Source organism: Epinephelus moara, chromosome 13 (assembly GCF_006386435.1).
Source record: "Epinephelus moara isolate mb chromosome 13, YSFRI_EMoa_1.0, whole genome shotgun sequence".
Taxonomy (NCBI): Eukaryota; Metazoa; Chordata; class Actinopteri; order Perciformes; family Serranidae; genus Epinephelus; species Epinephelus moara.
In genome coordinates, this window is record NC_065518.1 from 26,350,347 (window position 1) to 26,373,939 (window position 23,593).

General features: G+C 40.1%; 2 protein-coding genes across 6 annotated transcripts in view; one reads left to right on the forward strand and one right to left on the reverse strand.

The window, feature by feature from the left end:
- vps35l (VPS35 endosomal protein sorting factor like) overlaps window positions 1-11,078 on the reverse strand; it is a 17,429-nt gene extending 6,351 nt beyond the window's left edge. Inside the window, exons 1-22 of the mRNA XM_050059606.1 lie at window positions 10,863-11,078; window positions 10,175-10,274; window positions 8,909-9,091; window positions 8,549-8,668; window positions 8,412-8,436; window positions 6,776-6,855; window positions 6,371-6,499; window positions 6,201-6,285; window positions 6,064-6,120; window positions 5,873-5,969; window positions 5,714-5,761; window positions 5,177-5,270; window positions 4,210-4,410; window positions 4,042-4,088; window positions 3,763-3,874; window positions 3,473-3,589; window positions 3,325-3,378; window positions 3,161-3,241; window positions 2,986-3,048; window positions 2,804-2,889; window positions 2,615-2,695; window positions 2,275-2,338 (exon numbers count right to left, since the gene is read on the reverse strand). Of these exons, the coding sequence (XP_049915563.1) occupies window positions 2,275-2,338; window positions 2,615-2,695; window positions 2,804-2,889; window positions 2,986-3,048; window positions 3,161-3,241; window positions 3,325-3,378; window positions 3,473-3,589; window positions 3,763-3,874; window positions 4,042-4,088; window positions 4,210-4,410; window positions 5,177-5,270; window positions 5,714-5,761; window positions 5,873-5,969; window positions 6,064-6,120; window positions 6,201-6,285; window positions 6,371-6,499; window positions 6,776-6,855; window positions 8,412-8,436; window positions 8,549-8,668; window positions 8,909-9,091; window positions 10,175-10,274; window positions 10,863-10,879 (1,941 nt within the window). The 5' untranslated portion in view covers window positions 10,880-11,078. The remainder of the gene's footprint in view (window positions 1-2,274; window positions 2,339-2,614; window positions 2,696-2,803; window positions 2,890-2,985; window positions 3,049-3,160; window positions 3,242-3,324; window positions 3,379-3,472; window positions 3,590-3,762; window positions 3,875-4,041; window positions 4,089-4,209; window positions 4,411-5,176; window positions 5,271-5,713; window positions 5,762-5,872; window positions 5,970-6,063; window positions 6,121-6,200; window positions 6,286-6,370; window positions 6,500-6,775; window positions 6,856-8,411; window positions 8,437-8,548; window positions 8,669-8,908; window positions 9,092-10,174; window positions 10,275-10,862) is intronic.
- Window positions 11,079-11,399: 321 nt separating this feature from the next.
- On the forward strand, window positions 11,400-22,957 carry zdhhc16b (zinc finger DHHC-type palmitoyltransferase 16b). 5 transcript variants are annotated; one of them, XM_050060934.1, is made up of 10 exons: window positions 11,413-11,521; window positions 15,463-15,528; window positions 16,482-16,786; window positions 16,876-17,070; window positions 18,326-18,443; window positions 18,544-18,677; window positions 19,253-19,338; window positions 19,440-19,563; window positions 20,497-20,567; window positions 20,732-22,957. In XM_050060934.1, the coding sequence occupies exons 3-10, from the start codon at window positions 16,514-16,516 to the stop codon at window positions 20,832-20,834; spliced, it is 1,104 nt and encodes a 367-aa protein (XP_049916891.1). In that variant the 5' UTR covers window positions 11,413-11,521; window positions 15,463-15,528; window positions 16,482-16,513; the 3' UTR covers window positions 20,835-22,957. The 5 variants fall into 5 exon arrangements, with proteins under 5 accessions (XP_049916890.1, XP_049916892.1, XP_049916891.1 ...); XM_050060932.1 differs by having other exon boundaries at window positions 11,420-11,521; window positions 15,448-15,528; XM_050060936.1 differs by having other exon boundaries at window positions 11,420-11,521; window positions 15,448-15,528; window positions 16,486-16,786.
- Window positions 22,958-23,593: the final 636 nt, after the last annotated feature.

Here is a 23,593-nt window from a genome sequence, read left to right on the forward strand (position 1 = left end):
AAAAACGTCATAGTATAGTATGTCGTCCAAAATCATGAAAAAAAGTCATAGTATAGTACGTCGTCCAAAATCATGAAAAACGTCATAGTATAGTATGTCGTCCAAAATCATGAAAAAAAGTCATAGTATAGTACGTCGTCCAAAATCATGAAAAACGTCATAGTATAGTATGTCGTCCAAAATCATGAAAAAAAGTCACAGTATAGTATGTCGTCAAAAATCATGAAAAAAAGTCATAGTATAGTATGTCTTCAAAAATCATGATAAAAAGTCATACTATAGTATGTCGTCAAAAATCATGAAAAAAAAGTCATAGTATAGTAGGAAGTCATAGTATAGTATAGAAGGCATAAAGAACCAAAGTCCAGGCACTCAGGTCGGTTTGGAAAAATTAAAAATGACTATAGAAAAAAAGTCATAGTATAGTATGTCGTCAAAAATCATGAAAAAACGCCATAGTATAGTATGTCTTCAAAAATCATGAAAAAAGTCATAGTATAGTATGTTGTCAAAAATCATGAAAAAAAGTCATACTATAACATGTCGTCCATAACCATGAAAAAACGTCATAGTATAGTATGTCGTCCAAAATCATGAAAAAACGTCATAGCATAGTATGTCGTAAAAAATCGTGGAAAAACGTAATAGTATAGTATGTCGTCAAAAATCATAAGAAAAAGTCATAGTATAGCATGTTGTCAAAAATCATGAAAAAAAGTCATAGTATAATATGTCGTCCAAAATGATGAAAAAAGTCATAGTATAGAATGTTGTCCAAAATCATGAAAAAAAGTCACAGTATAGTATGTTGTCCAAAATCATGAAAAAAAGTCATAGTATAGTATGTTGCCAAAAATCATGAAAAAAAGTCATAGTATAGTATGTCGCCAAAAATCATGTAAAAAAGTCATAGTATAATATGTCGGTTATAATCATAAAAAAAAGTCATAGTATAGAATGTCATCAAAAATCATGAAAAACGTCATAGTATAGTATGTCGTCAAAAGTCATGAAAAAAGTCAATAGTATAGTATGTTGTCAAAAATCATGAAAAAAAGTCATAGTATAGTATGTCGCCAAAAATCATAAAAAAAAGTCATAGTATAGAATGTCGTCAAAAATCATGAAACAAAGTCATAGTATAGTATGTTGTTAAAAATCATGTAAAAAAGTGATAGTATAGCATGCCGTCCAAAATCATGAAAAAAAGTCATAGTATAGTATGTCGTCAAAAATCATTAAACAAAGTCACAGTATAGTATGTCGTTCATAATCATAAAAAAAAGTCATAGTATACTGTCGTCAAAAATCACAAAACAAAGTCCTAGTATAGTATGTTGTCAAGAATCATGAAAAAAAGTCATTGTACAATATGTTGTCAAAAATCATGAAAAAAAGTTATAGTATAGATAGTATAGGATGTAATCAAAAATCATGAAAAAAGTCATAGTATAGTATGTCGGTTATAATCATAAAAAAAAGTCAAAGTATAGTATGTTGTTAAAAATCATGACAAAATGTCATAGTATAGTATGTCGTCCAAAATCATGTAAAAAAGTCATAGTATCGTATGTCGTCAAGAATCATGAAAAAACGTCATAGTATAGTATGTTGTCAAAAATCATGGAAAAATGTCATAGTACATTATGTCGTCCAAAATCATGAAAAAAAGTCATAGTATAGTATGTCATCAAAAATCATGACAAAATATCATAGTATAGTATGTCATCAAAAATCATGAAAAAACGTCATAGTATAGTATGTTGTCAAAAATCATGGAAAAATGTCATAGTATAGCATGTTGTCCAAAATCATGAAAAAAAAGTCATAGTATAGTATGTTGTCAAAAATCATGAAAAAACTTCATAGTATAGTATGTTCAGTTTTTAAAAACTTTTTGTGTGGGGAGTTCCACCCAGAATCTCCTAGACATTTAGGTCACAGAGGGCATACATTGAAAATGGTCTCCCTAGTGTTACACTGATGATTATGGCCCTGCCTCAAACACACTACTTCCTCCTGACTGAGTTATGTTTTCTAAAGACTACAGTGCCAAGCTTTTTTAGTAATCATTTACCCTTTAAAAAATGGATTTGTACGTCGTTTTAAAATATTCACATCTTCAGTAAGAATAAATGGGCTTGGTGCTGAGAGCCAGAGAAAGATTATGTCTCAGAAAGTACTGAGAGATAGAGTAATGAATGACCATTAGAAAATATAAAATAACACCAGTCTTATTTCTTAAATGCAGAAAGAAATACTGAGGAGTCTCACCATGCGGATGAAGCCAATGATCAGCAGAGACAAAGATCTTTTCTCATCCTCGAGAGTGAGAGCGCTGCGATACAGAGAGCAGACAGGCTACTGAGTGAAGGCTGTTACCAGGCAGATCAGGAAACTAAGAAGAAAAGTAGGTGTCTAAACTCACTGACATTTACTGAAATTAAAAAAAAAAAAATAGAGATGAAAAACTGTAATCACATAATTACAAAGAACTATTTCCCCAAGTCCCTATAAGAGAACAGCTAAAGTAATTGTAATTGTAGAAGTAATTACAGGTATATAACACACACACACACACACACACACACACACACACACACACACAGCCTACTTGACAGAGTCGTGCATGGTCTTGCAGATGTGCAACATGGCGTTAAGGATGACCGGGTCTCTGGTGGGCTCCACCTGGTGCCTGCAGATGGAGAATAATTAGTAGTCAAAATTCTTTTTCACACTTGCCAATTTTATTTTGTTACAAAGCAAATAAATCTAATTCAACAAACTCTGAGGCAGCTCTTACTTGATGAAGACCTCCATGATGGATCTGCACACCTCCACCCTCACACTGTCCTTCTGGAACATGTCTAGGAACGGCAGGAAACGCTCCTGGGAAAAAAAACAATTAGGGAAACTTTGTGGACTGTTTCAGGCCTCCAGAGTGCAAACTTCTATTATATATGTTTTGAAGTGGTGGTTGCTCACCATGGAGAAGAGGACGGAGAAGTCATGGAAGTAGGTGAGGATCTTCCTGATCACTGACTGCAGCTGGATGCAAACAAAACAGAGTCAGTACAGAGCCGACGGAAGGAGGAGGAGGAATGGCTCTGTTTTAGGAGAACAGGGTAGATTGTCCTGTTAGGTATAATGAGCTGCTAACCTGAGGATAAGCGTCCTCAAACGCCCGGTCAGGGGTCATGTGTTTGATGATGTCAGCCAGTACGGTGTTGACCTCACGTTTCTAATAGAAAGAGAAGACATGTTAAATAAAGTGATAGGAACTTTAAATTCCACATGATAAAAGGTGTCAGGTGCTTTACTGACTGTGAAGTGTCGGCAGGTGAACTCCACCCAGATCTCAGCACAGTTGATGTAATCCTAAAAAGACACATAAACATTCACACATACAGTCATAACCTGAATATTTTCATGGATTAAACCCCTGTGAGAAAGCAGCATCACTCTTCAGTACCTGAGGACTGCGCACTTTGGTGACGACCTTCCAGGCTTCATTCAGGATCGTCAGTCGCTCAGATTCTGGAGGGTCAGCACAGGCCAGACTGCGACCCAGAGATCCAAACAGCAGATGCTGGAGAACAGACAACAGTCAAGCTTCCATTGATATTTCAAGCACATTTAGACGATGTTTTAACCTATACTTTAACAGAAGAATAAAGTGTTCTTAACTAGAACCTTCAAGTTTATATTGCCTTACATATTTACATTTATTGGATCACTGTACTACATCTGTTCTCTTCTGACCTTTGGGAAGCCAGCCTCGTCGCAGTCTTTGATCATACCGATAAAGTCAGTGGCCCTGGCTGCGACAAATTCTGGCCTGAACGCCCTCATAACTGAATTCAGCAGCAATGCACTGTGGGAAACAGGAACATGTTGGATCTTTAAGGTAAAAAAAACCCAACCTTTTTTTGTCCCCCACCACCAGAAACCATTGAAACACTTGAGTAAAAGCTGTGTAAAACTTTGATTATGTACACTGTGTGTCCACCTCATTAAAACAGTGTCTTTAAAAGCACTCACTTGTTCCCCAGCTTCTTGCATCTCTCCATCATCTCCGTTAGTAAAGGCTGAAATGGAAGCACAAATAGTCTTATAAACACTCATGCCTCTGACAGCTGACCATTTTTTACAGCATTCAGTATGTTTCAGTTTGAAAATTCATGCTAAGTAAGTTGAGGTAAAACATGCCTCTGGAGCTCTGTAGGCGATGCACTGCAGGATCCAGTTGATGGCGGGTGAGTAGAGCGTCAGGTACTCGGGCACCTCCACCCTCTGCATGACCAGCTGGTTCTGGACGCTCTCCCCACTAATCTGCCGGAAGGTGCCCAGCAGGTCGAAGAAGTTGCGGTTCAGGCTGTCTTTCAGGTGGGGGGCCACTTCCACGCCCACCTGGAAGAAGAGAGCACTGTTATCTCTGGGCCCAGACCCTTTTTTCTCCCTTTAACCAGTCATTATGAACTCTGTAGCTGGATCACATTTAAAGGTGAGTCAAACAAAATTATGGATTTATTCAAAAAAGGTTTTAATTCATCCTGGAGGAAGATTCAGTGGTCTTAACAGCAAAAATGGAAAACAAACAACAAACAAACAAACAAGCCCATTTCTGCCAAAAAATCCTGTGAGTCATTATAATTAGACTTTCTTGAAATGAGTTTCTACTTTTAAGTTTCTCATTATTTTGAGATATCAAATCAATATTTTGAGATACTAACTCATTATTCTGAGATATTGAGTCATTATTTCAAGAAACTAACCCATTGTTTTCATTACTTCGAGATACTAAACCTTATTTTGAGATACTAAATCAATATTTTGTGAAAAGTTCTCATTATTTTGAGATACTAAACCTTATTTTGAGATACTACGTCAATATTTTGAGAAAGTTTCTCATTATTTTGAGATACAGAATGATTATTTTGAGATACTAACTCATTATTTTGAAATATTAAGTCATTATTTGGAGAAAATTTCTCATTTTAATGACTTAGAAGATCTTTATTTTTTCAATACACTGGTGGAAATGGGCTTCCATACATCACCACCCCACTAATAGAGCAAAAATAAGGACAGGAACAGGCAGTGAAAATAAGTCGACAGATAAGAACTGGCTCAGAAACAGGAGACAGGAGAGGAAAATGAAGTGAGCACATCTCACCCTGCAGAGGTAAGCTCTGGCATATGCTGCCACCAGAGGGTCTCCGATCCCTCTGATCATGGCTGTCAACCGAGGGAGTGTCTCCGGGATGCCACTGTGAAGGTGGAGGAGCAGAAAGGAAGCTGTGCTATGTGTCTAAAAAAAACCTTATAACTAGAAAGTTCTATTTGGTAGATCAGCTGTAACAAATGTATCTCAAAGAACTTCTGCACGCTGTCCTCTATACTTGCAATTATGAGAGATTAAGTGGGAACATTTTGGTACAGAGACCTTCATCAAACAACCTGATGAAGGTCAAAAATGTTGCTCCCGATAAATCTCTCATAATTGCAAGTGTAGAATACAGCGTGTGGGAGATCTTCATTCCACTATAGTTGGCCATGGTCTTCTCCAACACACCTATGAACCTCAGGTGTGTATAAGATTTGCTTTTTAACAAATATATCACAAAATCTTTCACATAACCCAAAAATTTAACTTTAGAAGAGAAACAAAGCAAAGACTGACTTTTAAAGCTCATAAGAGAATCAAACTAACCTCTTGTTCAGGAAGCGGTTGCACTTCAGAATGGCAGCCTCAACATATCTGTTCATAGAGGTCAAGGAGTTGTCAAAACAGGCCTGACATTAGTTCTGATCATCTGAGAAGCATTATTGATTTAAGCTGTGAAGCCCTGCTGATGGCAGTAAAGGATACAGTCTGGGCAGAAGCTCTCTGATGGAGGCGATCTTGAAGAACCAGTTAAGGCACGTCTCCTTGGCCGTGTCATTCACATCGTCAACTGTGAACGAGTCTGAGTAGGAAGGAAGCCAAGTGGAAAAATCAGACACTATCCAGACAATATATCCAATGAAATACGTCTGGATATAAGAGAGTCTGATTAGTACCTGGTAGGGGTCGTGGGTCTGAACACATGGTCCAGATTCTGTCGTATACCAGCCGTCCTACAGAGAAATGAGATTAAAGTAAGAAAACTTGCAGTGTTTTTTAACTGAGCTGAGAGAAACAAAGATTCAATACGCACCAAAAGTGTCGAGGATATCAGTAATGAGAACAAACTTGCTGGGGTAGAACTGGATCACAGAGGTGTCGGACAGAAGCTTCGAGCACTGGAACATAGATCACAGATGAGTGTTTATGTCTTTACGCAGGAGACATTATTTTTAGGATGAGTGTTTTCAGCTGCTGGATTACCTGGATGACGATCTTCAGGGCTTTGACCTTCTGGTCTGAGGCCCAGGCTTCCTTCAGGGACTGGTTCAGCTCCTCGATGCGGTTAGCGTAATCCTGCTGGGAGAGGTTGAGCAGCTCTCGTTGGGAACCCTGCACACACACAGACAAACAAGTCGGTCCAAAACACATCCTTGCTCTTACATGAATTCACTCTGCTTTGCTAGTATGACATTAATGCCAATGAAAATCTATTTAGTTGCTGAATTTTGCAGCTTATTTAAGCACCAATGGAGGCTGTGGACATTATGTGAATACACATCAACACAAATAAAAGAGCATTTGGTGAACAATTTAATTCTTATAGTACTGGGAGTTCAAATGATTTTAAAATAAATTATGTTTGAAAGGCACTCTATGAAAGCGTACCTCCTCCAGATCGTCGAGTTCCTCCAGGCGAGTTCGAACTTTCTCTGAAACAGCTGAGGATCCTGGACTTGGAGCTTTTCCTACAGCAACAACAGGAGTCATTTGTTAACTATCGATCACAGTAAAAAAAAACACACAGACTCTGTAGTTTTTTTTTTTAAAGATTACTTTAAGGAATACTTCAGCCACAAAATGATGATAATGCTGAATTAGTGAGGAAAACTTTATTTTTCTGGCATGCTTCCACAGTGAACGAAGAATCCAAAAATTGAGAAAATTCTTGATGAATTACGTTTAACAACAGCAAATCATCCATTTATACAACTGTTGCAGTAAAATCCCAGTCTCATTTATCCAGGCATATGCTCAGTACTTCTGAAACGCCAACATTTTTGCTCATACGTTACTATTTCAAACAGTCTCACCCACAAACGAGTAGTGTGCCTTGGCAAACGCATGCACCTGAACTCTGCCCAAAGGAATGCATAAGCAGACTCATGCCGAAGTTTTTCAGACCTAGTCCACGCAGACATGAGTATTTTTGAAAACTTCACTTTATAAATGCATTTTAGCCTTTTGACCATACGCAAACTGCATTTATTGGTACTCTATTTTCAGTGTTGATGTGTCAAAAGGTAAAACAAGAGTTTTTGGCTTCTTGATGATATTTCATGCAGTGATGGAAGTGACCAAAACAGTCCTGGTTCTAACCTTGCTAACATGACTCTTTACAAATAAACACATAAATAAACAGCAACTCTTCGAGTGTATTGAAAAACAGAGGTGTCAGAATGTGCTACAGAGGTCACTGCTCCAGGTGTCCTTCTGGTAATGGCTTTTTTTCAGGCTGCTGATTGGCCAATATCATCTTCTTCTTTGCATGGCTTTAGGGTTAGGGTTCTATAACCGTTTGTGGGTTTGGCGTATTCTTTACAGGACTTCAAAGTGTTTTTGTGGTTTCTTTGGAAAGAGACTTTTTAAAACATTGTGTCTGGATGGGATTTTTTTGGAGAATGGAGGATGGGAAAGCCCTGTTTATAAAAGGTACTGAGCATATGACTGGATAAATGAGACTTTGATTGTGCTGTATGAGTTGTGTGTGAGTTTGCAAACAGATGTTTTGATATAGTTTTGCTGTTATTCACCGTGGACCCCAGTGACTTTAATTCATCAGTTTTTGGATTCTTCGTTCACTGTGGAGGCATGCAAGGAAAACAAAGTTTCTTCACAAAATCAGCATTAACACAGAGTGAGAAAGTGATACAACAACAGCCATTTTGTGGGTTAAAGTATTCCTTTAAAGCAGTATTGATTGATTGTTTTTGCCAATTTGGACACAACAGGCTGTCACACAACATTAATATATTATCATCTTATAAAGTTGATATTGCTTACACATCACAGCTGCCTATTTACACACGTTTCTGGACACCCAACATATTCAAGACAAATTTTTACTCTCCTTTCAGCTCTGGTTTGGCCTCCACCAACTTCTGAGAACTCCTGTTAAATGCTCAACTATGTTCAGCACCTAGTTGCTAACTGTGTCTGTCAGCTGTTTGTGGCTGAGCACTGCGGATTTATCAGAGCGGATTTGAGTGAGGTATTAATTAAATTATTATGACACAGATCTTACCCCGATCAGAGCCCATGCAGAGATTCTGTGAAGACAAAGAAATTGAAATTAGGCTTCTGTGTGACAGGGCATGGCTGTGTGCAGCAGTACCAGAACACATCGTAACAGATGGATGGTTCTAATGGAGGACGACTCACAATTGAGAGTTTTTCAGTGGTGGTAAACCGGGCCAGGATCTCTCCTCGTTTTGACGACCAGGGCTCAAAGTCTGGTCCCACTGCCTCTTCTTCTTTCTCCTTCCTCTTCCTCCCCAGATCCTGGAAGCACAACATCTGTCTTTAAAATACAAGTTTGGGTATCTCTACTTCTTTATGTGTTCAGCAGGATTCCACTAGTGTTAGTTTCTGAAGGTTAGTACCAATACTTGTGTAACAAGGCTCTCAATAGCTGATGTTTCCAATTTTCCTGTGTTATTTTAATGTTTTAAATCAGAGTAGTGAAGCTTCTAGAAAAGCAAGTGTCTCAGTATGGACAGGTGTGTCTGCGTTGTTACTGACCCCTGTGGAGGCGCTGTGTGACATGGCAGGAACCTCAGTGGCCGAGGCTGCAGCAAACATGGAGAGGGGGTCGGTCCCATCCAACATGGAGCTGAGGGGGTCCGGGGGCGCCGAGGAGGAGGAGGAGGAAGACGAGGAGGTGCTGCCTTTACGAGCCCCACGGCGGGTCTTTGTGTCTGTCACCTGGGTGGAGAGGAGAGGGGAAGATCAGAGCTGTTAAAGAGACGTCAAATTAAATGCAAGAAATTACCAAATTATGCTTTTAAAGAGACAGTTCACCTCAAAATCAAAATTATTATTTTTTTCTTATCTGTGGTGCTGTTTTTTAGTCTGGATTATTTTGGTGTGAGCTGCAGAGTGTTGAAGATATCAGCCAAAAAGATGTCTGCCGTCTCTTCAGTATAATGGAACTAGATGGCACTGGGCTTGTGGTGCTTAAAGTAAAAAAAAAAATTTAAAAAAAATTGAAAAACTCAACAGCAATGTGTCTTTCCAGAAATAAGGACCTGGTTACTCAAGATATTCCACAGACCTTGTTGTGAGCAGTTTCATGTAGGAACTATTTTCTACCTACCAGACTACACCCACCAACTGTGTCACTGGGCAGAAGGAAGTGTGCATCTGCTCATGAATGAGAGGCTCATGCTTATGACAGCGCGAGATGTAAACATTAATGGTGTTCTCCTGGGCTGAGCTGAAACGTTAGCTAGCTCAGTGGTGCTAGGTGAGCTAGCCGAAGATACATGCTTCCTTCTGTGTGGTAATTCTGTTGGCAGGTGTAGTTCAGTAGAAAGAAAATAGTTCCTACATGAAACTGCTCACAACAAGGTCTGTGGATTATCTTGAGTAACCAGGTCATGATTTCTGGAAAGAGACATTGCTGTTGAGTTTTCAAATGTTGCGTTGTTGGTGCTTTAACCACCACAAGCTGAGTGCCATCTAGTTCCATTATATTGGAGAGAAGGCAGACATCTCTACGGCCAATATCTCCAACACTCGGCAACTCACACCAAAACAACCTAGACTGATAAATAGCACTATGGGTAAGAGAAAAAATTTGCAGTTTTGATATTGGGGTGAACTGTCCCTTTAACTACATCAACAGATGAGTAACATAATAGATTTTGTTTAACTATGCTGATGGAGCAACTAATGCAGATGCTGTGATGTTGTGACAGACATCAGAACTTTATGAATCGTGTGCAGAGCTGGTGGTGGTGTTAGTGTTGAGGCTGAGCAGTAGAAAGACAGCAGATAGTTGTCTACCATGATGGGTTTGAGGGGATGGTAGTCTCCAAATTCAATCGGAGAGGCCTCAGGATGACATCTCTGCAGCTCTGCCTCATAGTTGCGCCCTCTGGATCGCCTTGGTACACAACAGACAGACAGGAGACCAGACCAGAGTCAGCTGTTTCTACTGACATCCTGCCAGTCACCATGTGAGCTTACAGGCATACTGTTTGTTTACTTGCAGCTGAGCTCTTACTACTGATGCGGACACTCTGTTTTTAATGCTATTATATGCACTGCTTATATCTTGCAAGAAAAAACCCCACTGATTAAGTCTTATTGCGATCTAAGATTTTTTTTAAAAAGATGAGGTGGCAAAAGACACCCAATATGAAAGTGCTACAGAACCTGTGTGAGTCTTTTGACACAACCCCATAGGCTTTTTTAGACTACAACCAAACCCTAGCCAAAAGGGCATTTATTTAACCGAAGGCCTAAATCACAATACCACATATCAATCCTGCAGCAAACTGGTAATATTTTGTTGACAACCTGCAAAAAAGTTGACATGTCACTCGGTACGCTACATTATAACTAAGCTCGCGACACACACGGTTTTACTGCATGTACGTTCTCACACTTCACACAATATCAATAAATGTACAATTTAACATATGTTTGTAATGATACGGTGTTTTTTTTTAATAAGAAAAGAGCTTCTTACCACTGCACCGCAGCCATTTTTCTACAATCATATGACACCTCAGAACTTCCTGGTTATGCCAGATTTTGGGAAAACACTGTTTTTGGTCTTAAATGGGCGACTTATTAAATAGTTATTATTGTCGTCGTAAGGACTACTACTGTCAATAACTAACAGGGTGTTATTTCACCATTTGTAATAACAACAGCGCGAATTGAGAGACGTTTTAATTTATGTTACAACAAAATATAACTTCATTTCCCAGGGAACATTGCGCGCTCTCAAGCGAGCTAGACCAAAGAAGCGAAGAAGAGAAAGAGGTCCCACTTTGGTGTTATTTTCAGGGACTGAACCCTTGTAGAGGAACTTTCCGTTGTATAACGGATTACCTGGGGAGAATCAACCAAACTGATATAATCTTGTTGAAGCAGCAGTTTAACCCTTCACTGCTACAATAAAATAAAAAAAGAAAACGACTTTTCTCTAGTGTGAAGTTTACCCGGAAGACGTATCCGCTTGCTAGTGTTGAGTGAAACATCTGTTTAATAGACAATCTTTGTGAATACCGCCGCTCAGTGTTGCGGGTCTGTTGCAGTCAGTGGAGACGATGGCTAACACTTTCACCTGACCATGACCTGACCGTAGAGCCGCAGGCTTGTCCGCCCACTTCACCTGACCAGGTACACTATGTCAATGTCACATTTGGTCCGAGTTAGTGAACTGTATTTATTAGAAATGACTCTTAACGTGGGCGGGTTGAAGGTAGCTGGGGGCAGCTAGCAGCCAGCGGCTAGCTAACTTAACGGTAGAGCATGACATGTTGTGTTTTTTTTATACTGGTTGATAAGATGAGATATTTACAAGACAGGGCCGGTCAGTGTTAACTGCATTAATTTGGATTTTTGTTGAAGTGTTTAATCTCAGTCGTCCATTGAATTCATCAGGCCAAAGGTGATGTTCTCTGTGCGACTAGAGCTAACGTAACATGATAATAACAACAGACAGACCACATCGAGATATACTTGTATGTTTTTATACGGATGTTCTGGCTGTGTCTGTTGGTGCTTTCCACAGTTTTTAATCTAAACCAAAGAGGTAGGTAATATAATCTGAGGGGGGAATTATAACTGTTAAAATGTTGTATTAATTTCACTCAGAACTGTAGGTTCAAAAATGTGCATCACTTGACTGTAATGAGGCCTTTTACACTGGGAAAATAAATCACTGGACATAATTAAATCATAGTATTAGGGTTAGAAGCAATAATTCTTCAGTATCAATGAATCTGTTGATTATTTTCTCTATCCTCCTGAGACCCAAACCTTTGTTTGGTATGTATTTTTTATTTGCCCAGCTATCTGGGATCAGTAGGACCCGATAAGTATAAAAAAAACCTAACATTGTCAACAATAATTAAGTCTCAATGTCCTCAAACGAGACAATAATAAAGTCCCACTGTCCTCAAACAAGTACATCTTAATTAACAGTGTCTTAGCTTGTTACTGTTGCTAAAATTGGTCAAATTTGTTGCCATATTAAACTACAAACATTATTAATCATAGATAAACAAGTTTCTGCCATTGCATGTGATCAGATTTTGTCCACTTTTGTGTCAGGATCGGCTGCAGACTGACTTTACAGAGATGGCTGCCATCTTGTTTCTACATGGATTAGTGTATTGTGCTCGTACCACCACTAGATGGCACAAAAAAAGTGTCCACGAACAAGGACAACAGGTCTAACTTCAGTAGAATGAAGTATAAGGTCAAGTAAACCCAAAATGTGATGTCCTCATATGAGGACACAGCGTCTCAGGAGAATATTCAGCTATTAATATGTTCATAAAATGAACTATAAGACCATTATAAGAAAAGTGAAAAATACCCATAAACTTCCCAAAGCTCAAAGTGACTTCCTCAGATGTCTTATTTATTTATTTATTACAGCAGCAGCAAACCCACAAATATTCACTGACAATGAAATAAAGCAGCAAAAAAGCAGCAAATCCACATTTTGGAGAGGCTGGAACAGGGTATTGTCTGCCATGTTGATTGATTGATTGATTGATTGATTGATTGATTGATTAACAGACAATCATTTCAGCTCTACACAATATTCTAATAACCATAACCCCAGTCACCATATTAATATAAATTTAGTTAGCCTATCCTCACATTTTGTTGTATTTTTTCATTAATACTTACTTATTAATACCAAGTTTTAGAACTGAATAATCAGAGAAAGCAAATGCAACAGATGAGCAGATGTGGTCAGTGTCAAAGCGACTGTTGAAAGTATTAAAGCTTTGCTGGAAGTGTTAATGAATGTGTGATGAATAATTTAGTGACGAATATAATGATGAGGATTGCAAAAAAAACTGTTTTCCAGTACTTTCACCAAGAGTCAAAAATCAAAGACATTTTTATATTGTAAAAAATGTATTGTATGTATTTATCCTACGTAAAAAAACAAGCATGTAAGTCTTAGTCTACCTGTGTGTTTGCATGATTTAAGAATGTCACATGTGAACTTTATCCGCAGTTTTTTTTTCCATCAGAACGACAGTATTGAACCAGCAGCCTGTCTAAAATCCTCCTCTTCCTCTTTGACTCAGACAGACTGAGACACAACAGAGGTAGAAAAAAGGGAGATCACTGCCAGTGTTTCTCACTGTAATAAGCTTTACTTTGTCCTCTAAGACCAGATTTAGGGCAGCAGGTTGCCATAGAGACAGCAGCGTCCGGCTGTGTGCCACTCTCTCCTGTTCCACCTGTCGCTCCCTGGTACATGCACATTTACTGTGCCTTTTTAAGGTCCTGTTTAGGCAGCCATCAACCGGTCTGTGCAACAGGCAGAGGTGCTGCTGTGTGTCTGTTCAGGTGGCGGTATGTTTGTCATATGTTTGGACTGTGGTCATGGTCAGTCAAAACAAGCTTTTTGAGTGTGACAACTGGGAACTTGCTTTTGAATACTTTATAATATTTCACAGATCACATGATTAATTGCAAATATAATGAAAGAATTTGTCAATTAGTAAATAATAATCCGTTACAGCTCTAGTCTCATGATCAGAACAATATCAAATTTGATTAATTTACTTCCATTAACTTGCAACAGTATAAATTTCGAACATAACCACGATGTTGACATCTGTTAACACACAGACGCCCAGTCTCGCACAGTTGTAACAGGCGATCATAATTTCGGGCTGTAAATATCTGATTATCGAATTTTCTTCATCGAGACATAATCTGTCAAGAGACAATAGTGATACATGTAAAAATTAATGGTTTCCCTCATGCCCATCTATCAAATCATCATTTTGTCCTACTGTGCCATGAGTAGTAGCTGCGATTAGGTGATCAATAGAAAATGATCACCCATTAGTCATTTCAGTAATTTCAAGTAAGAAAGCCGAACATGGTCTTGTATTTGCTTCTTAAATGTGAGGAGTTCACTTTTTTTTTTTTTGTCATAATGTGAATATCTGGGTTTTGGACTACAGAGCTGGAAAATTAATTTGTAACTGTTTTGATAATCGAATTATGGTTTTGCTAGTTTCTTGCTTCTAAAGTGTGAGAAGTTGGTGCTTTTCTTTGTCATACATGTTAATAAACTGAATAGCTTTGGATTTTTGGACTGTTTTTTGGATAAAACATACCATTTGAATACGTCACCTTGGGCTCTGGGAAATTGCAAAGAGCTATTAAAATATTTTCAGACACTTTATTGACAAAGCGATTAACCATCTGTAAGAAAATGACGGGCAAATGAAACGATAATGAAAACAAACATTAGTTCCAGGCCCATCGAACTGTTTGATGGTGTTGATTGGTTCTGAATTTATTGACAAAACAATTAAATGATAGCTCACTCTGGAAAATAATCTGCAGGTTAGGAAAAAAAGTGATTGTTAGTTGTCAGGCTGGGTATCAGAACTCAATACCTTTCAAATCAAATCAGATCATCTTTATTTATATAGCACATTTAACAACAACCGCAGTTGACTTAAGTGCTGTACAAAATAAAAGAATGACACACAAATATATGGCACTATAAAATGTACATAAATATAAAACAGAATAAAACCGGTAAGAACAATTACATACATAAAATGTTTATGAAATACCAAAATATTAAAACCACTACAAACAACCAAAAGCAACTGAAAACATGTACGTTTTAAGATTTGTCTTCAAAATGTCACTGGAGGGGGAGCATGTGATTGAGAGCAGGCGGCTATCCCAAAGCTTTGGAGCAGCTACCGCAAAGGCATGGTGTCCCTTAACCCCTTAACCTTTAACCAAAATAACCCAGCACCAAGTAGTATTGGCACCTCTCAAGTTAAATGATACCTGTATTTGATCCTTTTTGTACCTACATCTAGAAATAAATGACTGTTAGTATGGTTTTGTTTGCAGCCAGTCATGGCAAACAATCTTAATTTCAACACAGCATGTGAGTGTCCCACTCCAGCAGCAGCTACCTACAACCCATACAGTCTGTGGTGTGGTGAAGCTGAGTGCGGTGTGTGTTGAGTTTGGGTGGAGTGGGCCGCTCAGTGTGCAGAGAAGCCATCAAAATGCAAAATTAAACACTTTCACAGTGTATTTGTGTACAGATCATTTGGATGGGGAGGAGTGGTGCTGGCATTTTACACAACTGGATGCTTCTATTCAAATAACAGGTATGGCATGAACTACTGTTGATATCAGTATCATTTTAAGGCTATTGATATTGGTGCTGGTATTGTAATTTTAAAAATATCCAGCACCAGTTAGGTGCAGACCTAAGCTTGACTTCTTGTGATTACTGCTAGCTTTTCATCATGATCTCCCTAATGTTATAGAGTTAATGTGTTCACCATGATTTATTAATGTCGCATGTTGAACCTTTTAATGAAGACAGAATGGAAAACCTGTGTCATCCTGAGTGACTCTGGCAGATGGGACATGTGTCACACTTAGTTTTTAAGCTCAGTCACTTATTCCACTTTCACAGGCTTTTTTTTTTCCCCCAGCGTGTGTTTGCAGTGGTCACTGTGGACAGTCTGGTCTCAGCTCAGACAGGCCGTACTGTTACTGTCTAAAGGTCCTGATTAGCAGCTCTCATTATTAATGCCATCCTATTTTGGAGAACCTGAACAAGCCTTATCTGTGTAACCTATACTCACTTTCATGAAATGATGCCCTGGATCAGGTGGCTACTTTATTTCCTTCTTAAGACATTCATCTCATTGCATTTCCCTCTTACAGGGTTACCTCTCTGCCTCTCCCCTGCAAGTTTCTCAGAGGTTTTTGGCCTGTGGATGTGGATTTGCTGTGAATTATTAACAGGAGAAGTTTATTTGTGGGGCTGATGGGCGTAGCTCATTACCTGATAGCCCGTCCTTGTTTGCTTTGATGGACATGTGTCACACAAGATGCTGTCACAGAACTTGACCGGTGCTTTCTAGGAGTGGAGGTCCCTCGTGCTGCCTTCTTGCATCTTGGCTGTTAGTTTCAAATGTGCAAAGAGCTCCCACAGCTGAGATGACAGTGGAAAACTCCATCAGGCTACGCTACGAAGAGCTGCTGTTTTACGCCGCCCTGGTTTGTAACTGTTGGGGTGTGTGTCTGTGTGTTTGTGTGTGTCTGGAAGGCAGAGCGTGTAGGAGAGGAGGTGGCGGTGGCATGCGTATGGGCAGCAGCTGGAGGTGGCAGCTCTCCCGGGCCATGAGACTCGCGCTGCGCTGGTGCCGGCTGTGCCGCCCGCAGAGAGGAAGCCGAGGCGGGGGGACCAGCAAGCCGTGGATCAGCGGCAGGTTCTTGGAGCTGTGGAGCTACAGCAAGCTCCTGCTCAAGTCCCTTTACTCCAACAGCCTCACCAATGCAGACACTCTGCTGGACTGTGCGTTCGAGCCCGTCTACTGGATTGTGGACAATGTGACCCGCTGGTTTGGCCTGGTAGGATTTCTATTCTGGGTGCTTCTCCTCTGTCTACACCCCCAAACTCTGGTCCTAACCCTCTCGTGTCTGTTCTCTTCCTCTCTCAGGTGTTTGTCTGTCTAGTCATTATGCTAACAACCTCAGTTGTGGTCATCGTCTACCTGTTCGTCCTACCCACGATCCTCAACACTTACCCTGTGTACTGGGTCGCCTGGCACCTCTGCTGTGGCCACTGGCTCCTTGTCATGGTGGTCTTCCATTACTACAAGGCCACCACCACCGCCGCAGGACACCCGCCCAAGGTACCAAACTCCTGATAAATGCTGACATGTTATGGCATGTCTACTGTGGCATGACATTTGTACTTTGGTACGATTTGTTACAACAGAGTACTGCAGGAATGAGTCCTGAACCTAGAAATTAGTTAACATTTTTGCACTTCCAGTTCCCTAGTCTTGAAGTTGATGGGTTTTTTTTGAATAGGTTAGATGACTGAAATAAAGAATAACCATTTGTACATCAGTTACTCACCATGTGTTACCTTGAATTCATGAAGAAAACCTTGTTTTTCTCACATGCTTCATGGGTGAACGAGGAATCCAAAAAACGCAAACATTCCTCATTGATTCAAGTAAATGGGGACTGTGTTAAACAGCAGCAAAACTATATCAAATCGTCCGTTTACAAACTCTCATACAACTTGTGCAGTGTAATCCAAGTCTCATTTCGTATGTCGTATGCTCAGTACTTCCGTAACACATGCAGTTTTGCCAAAACATGATAACTTAAAACACGTCCACCGTGCCTGAGCATGCGTGTGCTCTGCTTGAGCAGAGTTTAAGCACACGCGTATGCCCAGGCGTGCTACTCTGCCGTGCATAACACTGTTTGTACTGACGTCTTTTAAACTGAAAGGTTGCTCGAAGCACTTTTCGAGTCGAAGAATATACAAAAGCGGTACTAATAAAACACAACAATATACATAAGCCTACACCAACATATATCGTTAAACACATATATACCTTTGAGCATGCATACATAAACACATGGCTGCAAAAATACATACACACCCATACACACAGTAAGTCTATCAACTGTCAGGAAAGGCCAATCTGTGAAAGTAAGTTTTGAGACGAGATGTAAAGACGTGAACAGAGTCAGCTGATCTCACGCTCAGTGGGAGGCTGTTCCAAAGCCGAGGAGCAAAAACTGAAAAGGCTCGATCACCCTTTGTTTTTCACCTGGACTCTGAAACAGTTGGAAGACCCAGACTAGCAGACCTGAGGGGCCTGTTGGGGCGGTACAAAAATGCATGCGTTTGGGAAGCGTACAACTCTGTAAGTGAAACTTGGAACTTTGCCTTTTTTGGATTCGTTATTCGCCAGAGGCATGGAAGAATTCCCACTGCCCATTATAAGCTTTTTGGGGTCTTAAAAAGACAGTGTTGTATCATTGGCATTTTTGTAGATAAATTGTCTCCGTCTTTTTCTTTGTTAGCTTGACGTCTGTCGTTCCAATAATATATCCTCTCAATCTGTGTTTCTGTGTTTATTTTAGGACAAACTTCACATTCCCTCAGTGTCCATCTGTAAGAAATGCATCACTCCAAAACCGCCCAGGACGCACCACTGCAGCATCTGCAACAGGTGTGTTTTGAAGATGGACCACCACTGTCGTATCCTTCTGACAAGCAACACACACACGCACAAAAAACTCAAAACTGCTCAAACTTTTTTATCCCCATTTTGTACACATTGAACTTAACATGTTTCCAGCCTGGTTGAACAACTGTGTGGGCCATTTCAACCACCGCTACTTCTTCTCCTTCTGCCTATACATGACCCTGGGCTGCATCTACTGCAGCATCAGCAGCAGGGACTTGTTTCTGGACGCCTACAGTGCTATAGAGGTGAGGTGAAGAATTATAATAGCCAGCAGTATCTAAATATAAATCAGTAGTTCCACAGGTAAAAGATAAAATGTGTGTTTTTGTCCCTTTAACCTTCAGGCTACCACTGTTGCTAATGGCACGGGTAGAGACGGTGTCCAGTTTAGACAAGGAGCTATGATGAAATGTTATGTACACTGGCACCTGCCAGACAGCAGCAAGACAGCAGAAGATGAGCTCTGATGGCAAATGATAAGCGAAACAAGAGACACGAAAAGGATCTTTGCTCTCCGCTCTCACATTTAACTCTGATCCAGGACGGCCTTATATCCAAGGTGGCTGTGCACCAGCTGGTAAACAAACTGCTCTGGGCTTTGAATACCAATTAGTTTAAAGGTTTGGAAGTCTGTGCCACCCAAAGATCACTTGCCCAGGAACAGGATCCAGCGTGTTAGACCTGTCACGTACCCATATTGTAAACAGCCTTCTGATGCTGAGCCAAAATGACCTCAGAGCAGGGAGCTCACTGTGAGGGAAGAACTCCATATCTGACACCAGGATAAATAGTTAGCTTGACTGTTTTCTGTCCCCTTCAGAGATACTATCAGACCCCTCCTCCAACAGAGACCTACAGAGACAGCACTGCCCACAAGAGTGTCATTTTCCTCTGGGTGCTGACCAGGTAGGAAAAACTTCCCCACATGTATTTCCCTTCTTTAAACATCCGCTAAAGGTTGATGACATCATGCAGACAGCTCAGGTTGTAATGTGTCCTCCCTGCAGCTCGGTGGCTGTAGCTCTTGGAGGACTCACCCTGTGGCACACCATACTCATCAGCAGAGGAGAGACCAGCGTGGAGCGCCACATCAACCGCAAAGAGGCCAGAAGACTGAAGGAGAAGGGCAAGGTACACACACGCATGTACAAACCAGCACTGGACCACTGAGTGCTCTTATTGGGAACATGTAATTGTAAATTTTAAGACACAAAGCTTGAAGGTATAATATGCAACATTTCCACATCAAAATTTATAAGAGCGAGCAGACCTTTGTCATATTTTTTGTTTAATTGTGTACTTATGTTATCCCAAATGTTTGCAACAATATTCAGACCCAGAGAAATCTGTAATATTTTTAAGGTAACGGTGCATTACATTTGCTCACCTGTCAATGGTGTCATATTCCCTTTACTCCCTGTAGTTGCTTTACCTTCTGGGGACACACCAGATGATACATCAAAGAGTGAGGAAGGAATCAAAACTTTCTCCGAGTTATACTCAGTAAGGCCCCGTTTACACAGAAAGCGTTTAAGCAGCTGGAGGAGGCTTTTTGTAATTGCCCCACGTCATCTCTTTTTCGTCGTCTTCTTTCCCATTGTCCAATCAGATGATTTGAGAAGCAGGTTCTATGGTGGTCCTAACAACAAGTTTACAACTGGTAAACTGGTGGTAGCAGTTGCCCGATATCCAGAGCCACGTCACGTTAGCTACAGTAGCGTTAGCTACGTTAGTTGTGGCAGATTTTTTAGAATGAAATTATCTAACAGGAATAAACATGACGAAACCTTACATGAATAAAACTTAAATAAATTTCCTCGTCAGTAAACATGATCTCTGCCCAAGTCACGTCAGATAGAACAATGGTGTTTGTTTAACAAGGACAACAACTCCCATGATCCCACGCTGCTTCACAACGTCATCAAAGTCTACTTTTTGTTGTTTTGAGTGAGAGACCCGTAGCAGCAGAAATTGCATGCTGTGCGCTAAATAATGTTAACTGTTGTTAACCCCTTCAAAACTGGCACATTAACAGCTGTTAATACTTCTTTTGTTTCGATGCAGGTGTTCAGAAATCCATATCACCATGGTGCAGTGAACAACTGGAGGTTACTGCTTGGTGTGGAAAAGAGGAGGTGAGTTCAGTTACCAATATTTCTAAATGCTGCCTGTTGAAATGTCACTGTTTATTTTATTTCAGTCACTGTTTAACAATCTCTGGTTACCATGGTGAAAGCAAGTGCAGTTAAACACCACAGTTTTGTTTCCAGCCACAATTATTTGTCCTTCTGTTCCTCAGTCACTGGTTCACACGGGTCCTGTTGCCCTCCAGCCATCTTCCCAATGGGGATGGCATCATGTGGGACTGCAACTTCACCAGAAGAGACCCCATGGCCATCTGATCCTCACCCTTGTTTCTTTTTTAAACTCCAAACCATATCAAAAAAACTCTAACCTGCATTTACACCACAGGCAGTTTGAGTGATGTTTCACGCTGCTGTGACCAGCTCGGGACAAAGAAAAGAAGCTCCTGCTGCTACAGTCAGTTGGCGAGGAAAAAGCTTTGTAGTTATATAAATACACATAACTTGCTGCATTGGTATTTGCACTGCTTTAAATGGGACCCACATGGGAATAACCACTCGTGATTCATCGTCTTAGGACCCATATCATTTCAACCTGTCTCCAGTGGACCTGTAACAGTAGGTCTTATTGTGGACGTCGCCACCAGCTGATGTCACCCTGCGACTGCAGCGCTGTTGACTTATGTGATGTGTAAATGGTGCTGCTGGTCAGCATTGTTAAAAAGCCCAAACCTTTCTTAACGAAGAGTATGGTGTGTTCCCCAGTATGGGAGGCACTGATGAACACCACAGCTTGAAGTTAACGGCTTATTAAAGGTGCTATGTGTTGCATTTACAGATATTAATACAACACACAAATACTAAACAAATACTTTGACCTGTCAGAGAAGGTCTTATTTGTTTACACTGTTTAAATGTGCCAGCGTTAAAGTAATAGTCTTGAAGATTTTCATTTAAATAAACTGTTTGTCTGTTTAGTCACTATCTATGACCATATGAGGTACACAGTGGTGATTGAGCCAACCGATGAAAGACCTTGCATTTGTAGTGTAATGAACTGGGTGTGTGTGGCGACATTCCTGGGAGAAATCGCAAGCGGAGCATCACCCAGCAGTGGTTGGTCCGCCAGAGAGTGTAGGCGGAGCTAACGTAACAGACTTGCTCTTCAACCTCAAGCTCTGAGGAGTAGTGGCCATTCTGTGGAATTACAACTTGGTCAGTCGCGTGATGTCACAGGCCCAAAAGACACCTATAAATCAGTGGCTTCATTTCTTTGAGTGTCACACCCCCCACTAAATGACTCATTTCACTATCGGGATTTGATCCATTCAGTCTGGTAACGTCTCAAAAGTCCAGAAGACCTGCACAATTTATTTATTTTACCCCTATACAAGTTAGCTTAGTGCTAAGTTAGCTACTTAGGAGGCGAAGTCCCTCGTGTGCTTGCTCTAGGGACCCAATGATTCGGTGTATCGGGTAATTTTACACCCAAGAAGCTGAACTTTTCTGGCTTTATGCGCCATTGAGCAACTTGAGAATGAAACGGGCACCGCCTCCAACATTTTATCCAGTTCTCAACACACCTGCAGTCACCACTTGTCGCCATATGTGCTGCCAAAGAAAACACAACAGATATTCAAGATTGTGACTTTAATGTGTTCATGGTTCATTGTCTATAAAATGCAACATATAGCATCTTTGATAATGGACGCCCCGTTGATCCCTGACTTCATGCAGAGTCAGAGATATGAGCCTCGTCCTCGTCTGCTTATTGAAGAGGTCTTGTATGTTGTCTATAATAACTGTTTATGTGTGTTGGGCTGAGGATAAAACCAAGTGTTTCTTAATGTGATGAGGCAAGTCGTGAGGTAAAAACATATTCTCAATGTTAATCTTTGATTTTGTTCTTTAAATGTCCTGTGATTATTTAAAAATTTTAAAAATGTATTTTAAGGTTTACTGCCCTGCATGTTTGCACCTGCAGTATTCTGCTGCTGTGTCTTGGGGAGTGTGTGCTAATGAGACTGAAAACAAGTCTGAACTGATGTGGTGCCGAAGAGGAGTGAGAAACCAAAAGTTTGATACACTTGTGCTTAAACTTGAATCTTTTGCTTACTTGCCAGTTTAGTTAAAAAAAAGAAGAAAAAACCTGCACAGCAGTCATCCTGATTTTAGGTCTTTGACACTGATAAAGAAATTGTTGTGCCTTGTTTGGTTGTTCAGCCTTTACATTGAGGCACTTTAAGTGAATCAGGCACTGTGAACTGTAATTCCACATTTTTAATTCCCTTTCATATTTTCTACCCCAAAATGTTCATACCAATAACTTAATGATAGATTGGGTGGATTTGTAGTTGCCATAGACGTACAGCTGTGATATCATGTATGGAGCTGTGCTCCACTTTGATTTAAATTGTCTTTTTCAATAAAACACGTGTTTCATATTTTGAGTTATAAGTGTTTCTATTTTAAATTTGAACTAGAATTACAGCCTTGTGGTTATAAGCCTCTATGCACCAGTCAGGTTGCTCATAGAGTTTACATCCATGTCTGTGAAAACATGGATGCTTTACACACACATCTTCCCCCGGCAGCACAAAAGATCTATTCCAACAGCACAGTTACAAGGTGGACACCCAAGATTAGTGTCACTAATTCAGTATCTAACCAACTGTTGCCCATCCCATCCAATTTCAGAATTTTAATCCGTGTTCCTGAGTTATGACACTGAATAATGGCCAGAAAAGTGTTTTTACAAAACATGTCATGGTGACGTTGACCTTTGACCTTTTGGATATAAAGTGTCATCACTTTATCATTATATCCTGTTAGACCTCTATGTGAATTATTTACATAATTAGCATATGACTTCTTGAGTTATGGCCAGCACACATTTTGTGAGGTCACAGTGACCTTGACCTTTGACCTTCACCACCAAATTATAATCAGTTCATTATTGAGTCCCAGTGGATGTTTGTGCCAAATTTGAGGAAACTCCTTCAAGGCCATCTTGAGATAATGTGTTCACGAAAATAAGACAGACACAAAGTCACAGTGACCTTGGCCTTTGACCACCA

What these genes read in the sequence shown, in the direction of transcription:
- zdhhc16b (XM_050060933.1), top strand. Translation starts at nt 16,514, where the DNA reads ATGCGTATGGGCAGCAGCTGGAGGTGGCAGCTCTCCCGGGCCATGAGA. An exon ending in CCGCAGGACACCCGCCCAAG is followed by an intron (nt 17,071 to 18,325) that starts GTACCAAACTCC and finishes TGTTTATTTTAG; the next exon opens with GACAAACTTCACATTCCCTC. An exon ending in GACTGAAGGAGAAGGGCAAG is followed by an intron (nt 19,564 to 20,496) that starts GTACACACACGC and finishes GTTTCGATGCAG; the next exon opens with GTGTTCAGAAATCCATATCA.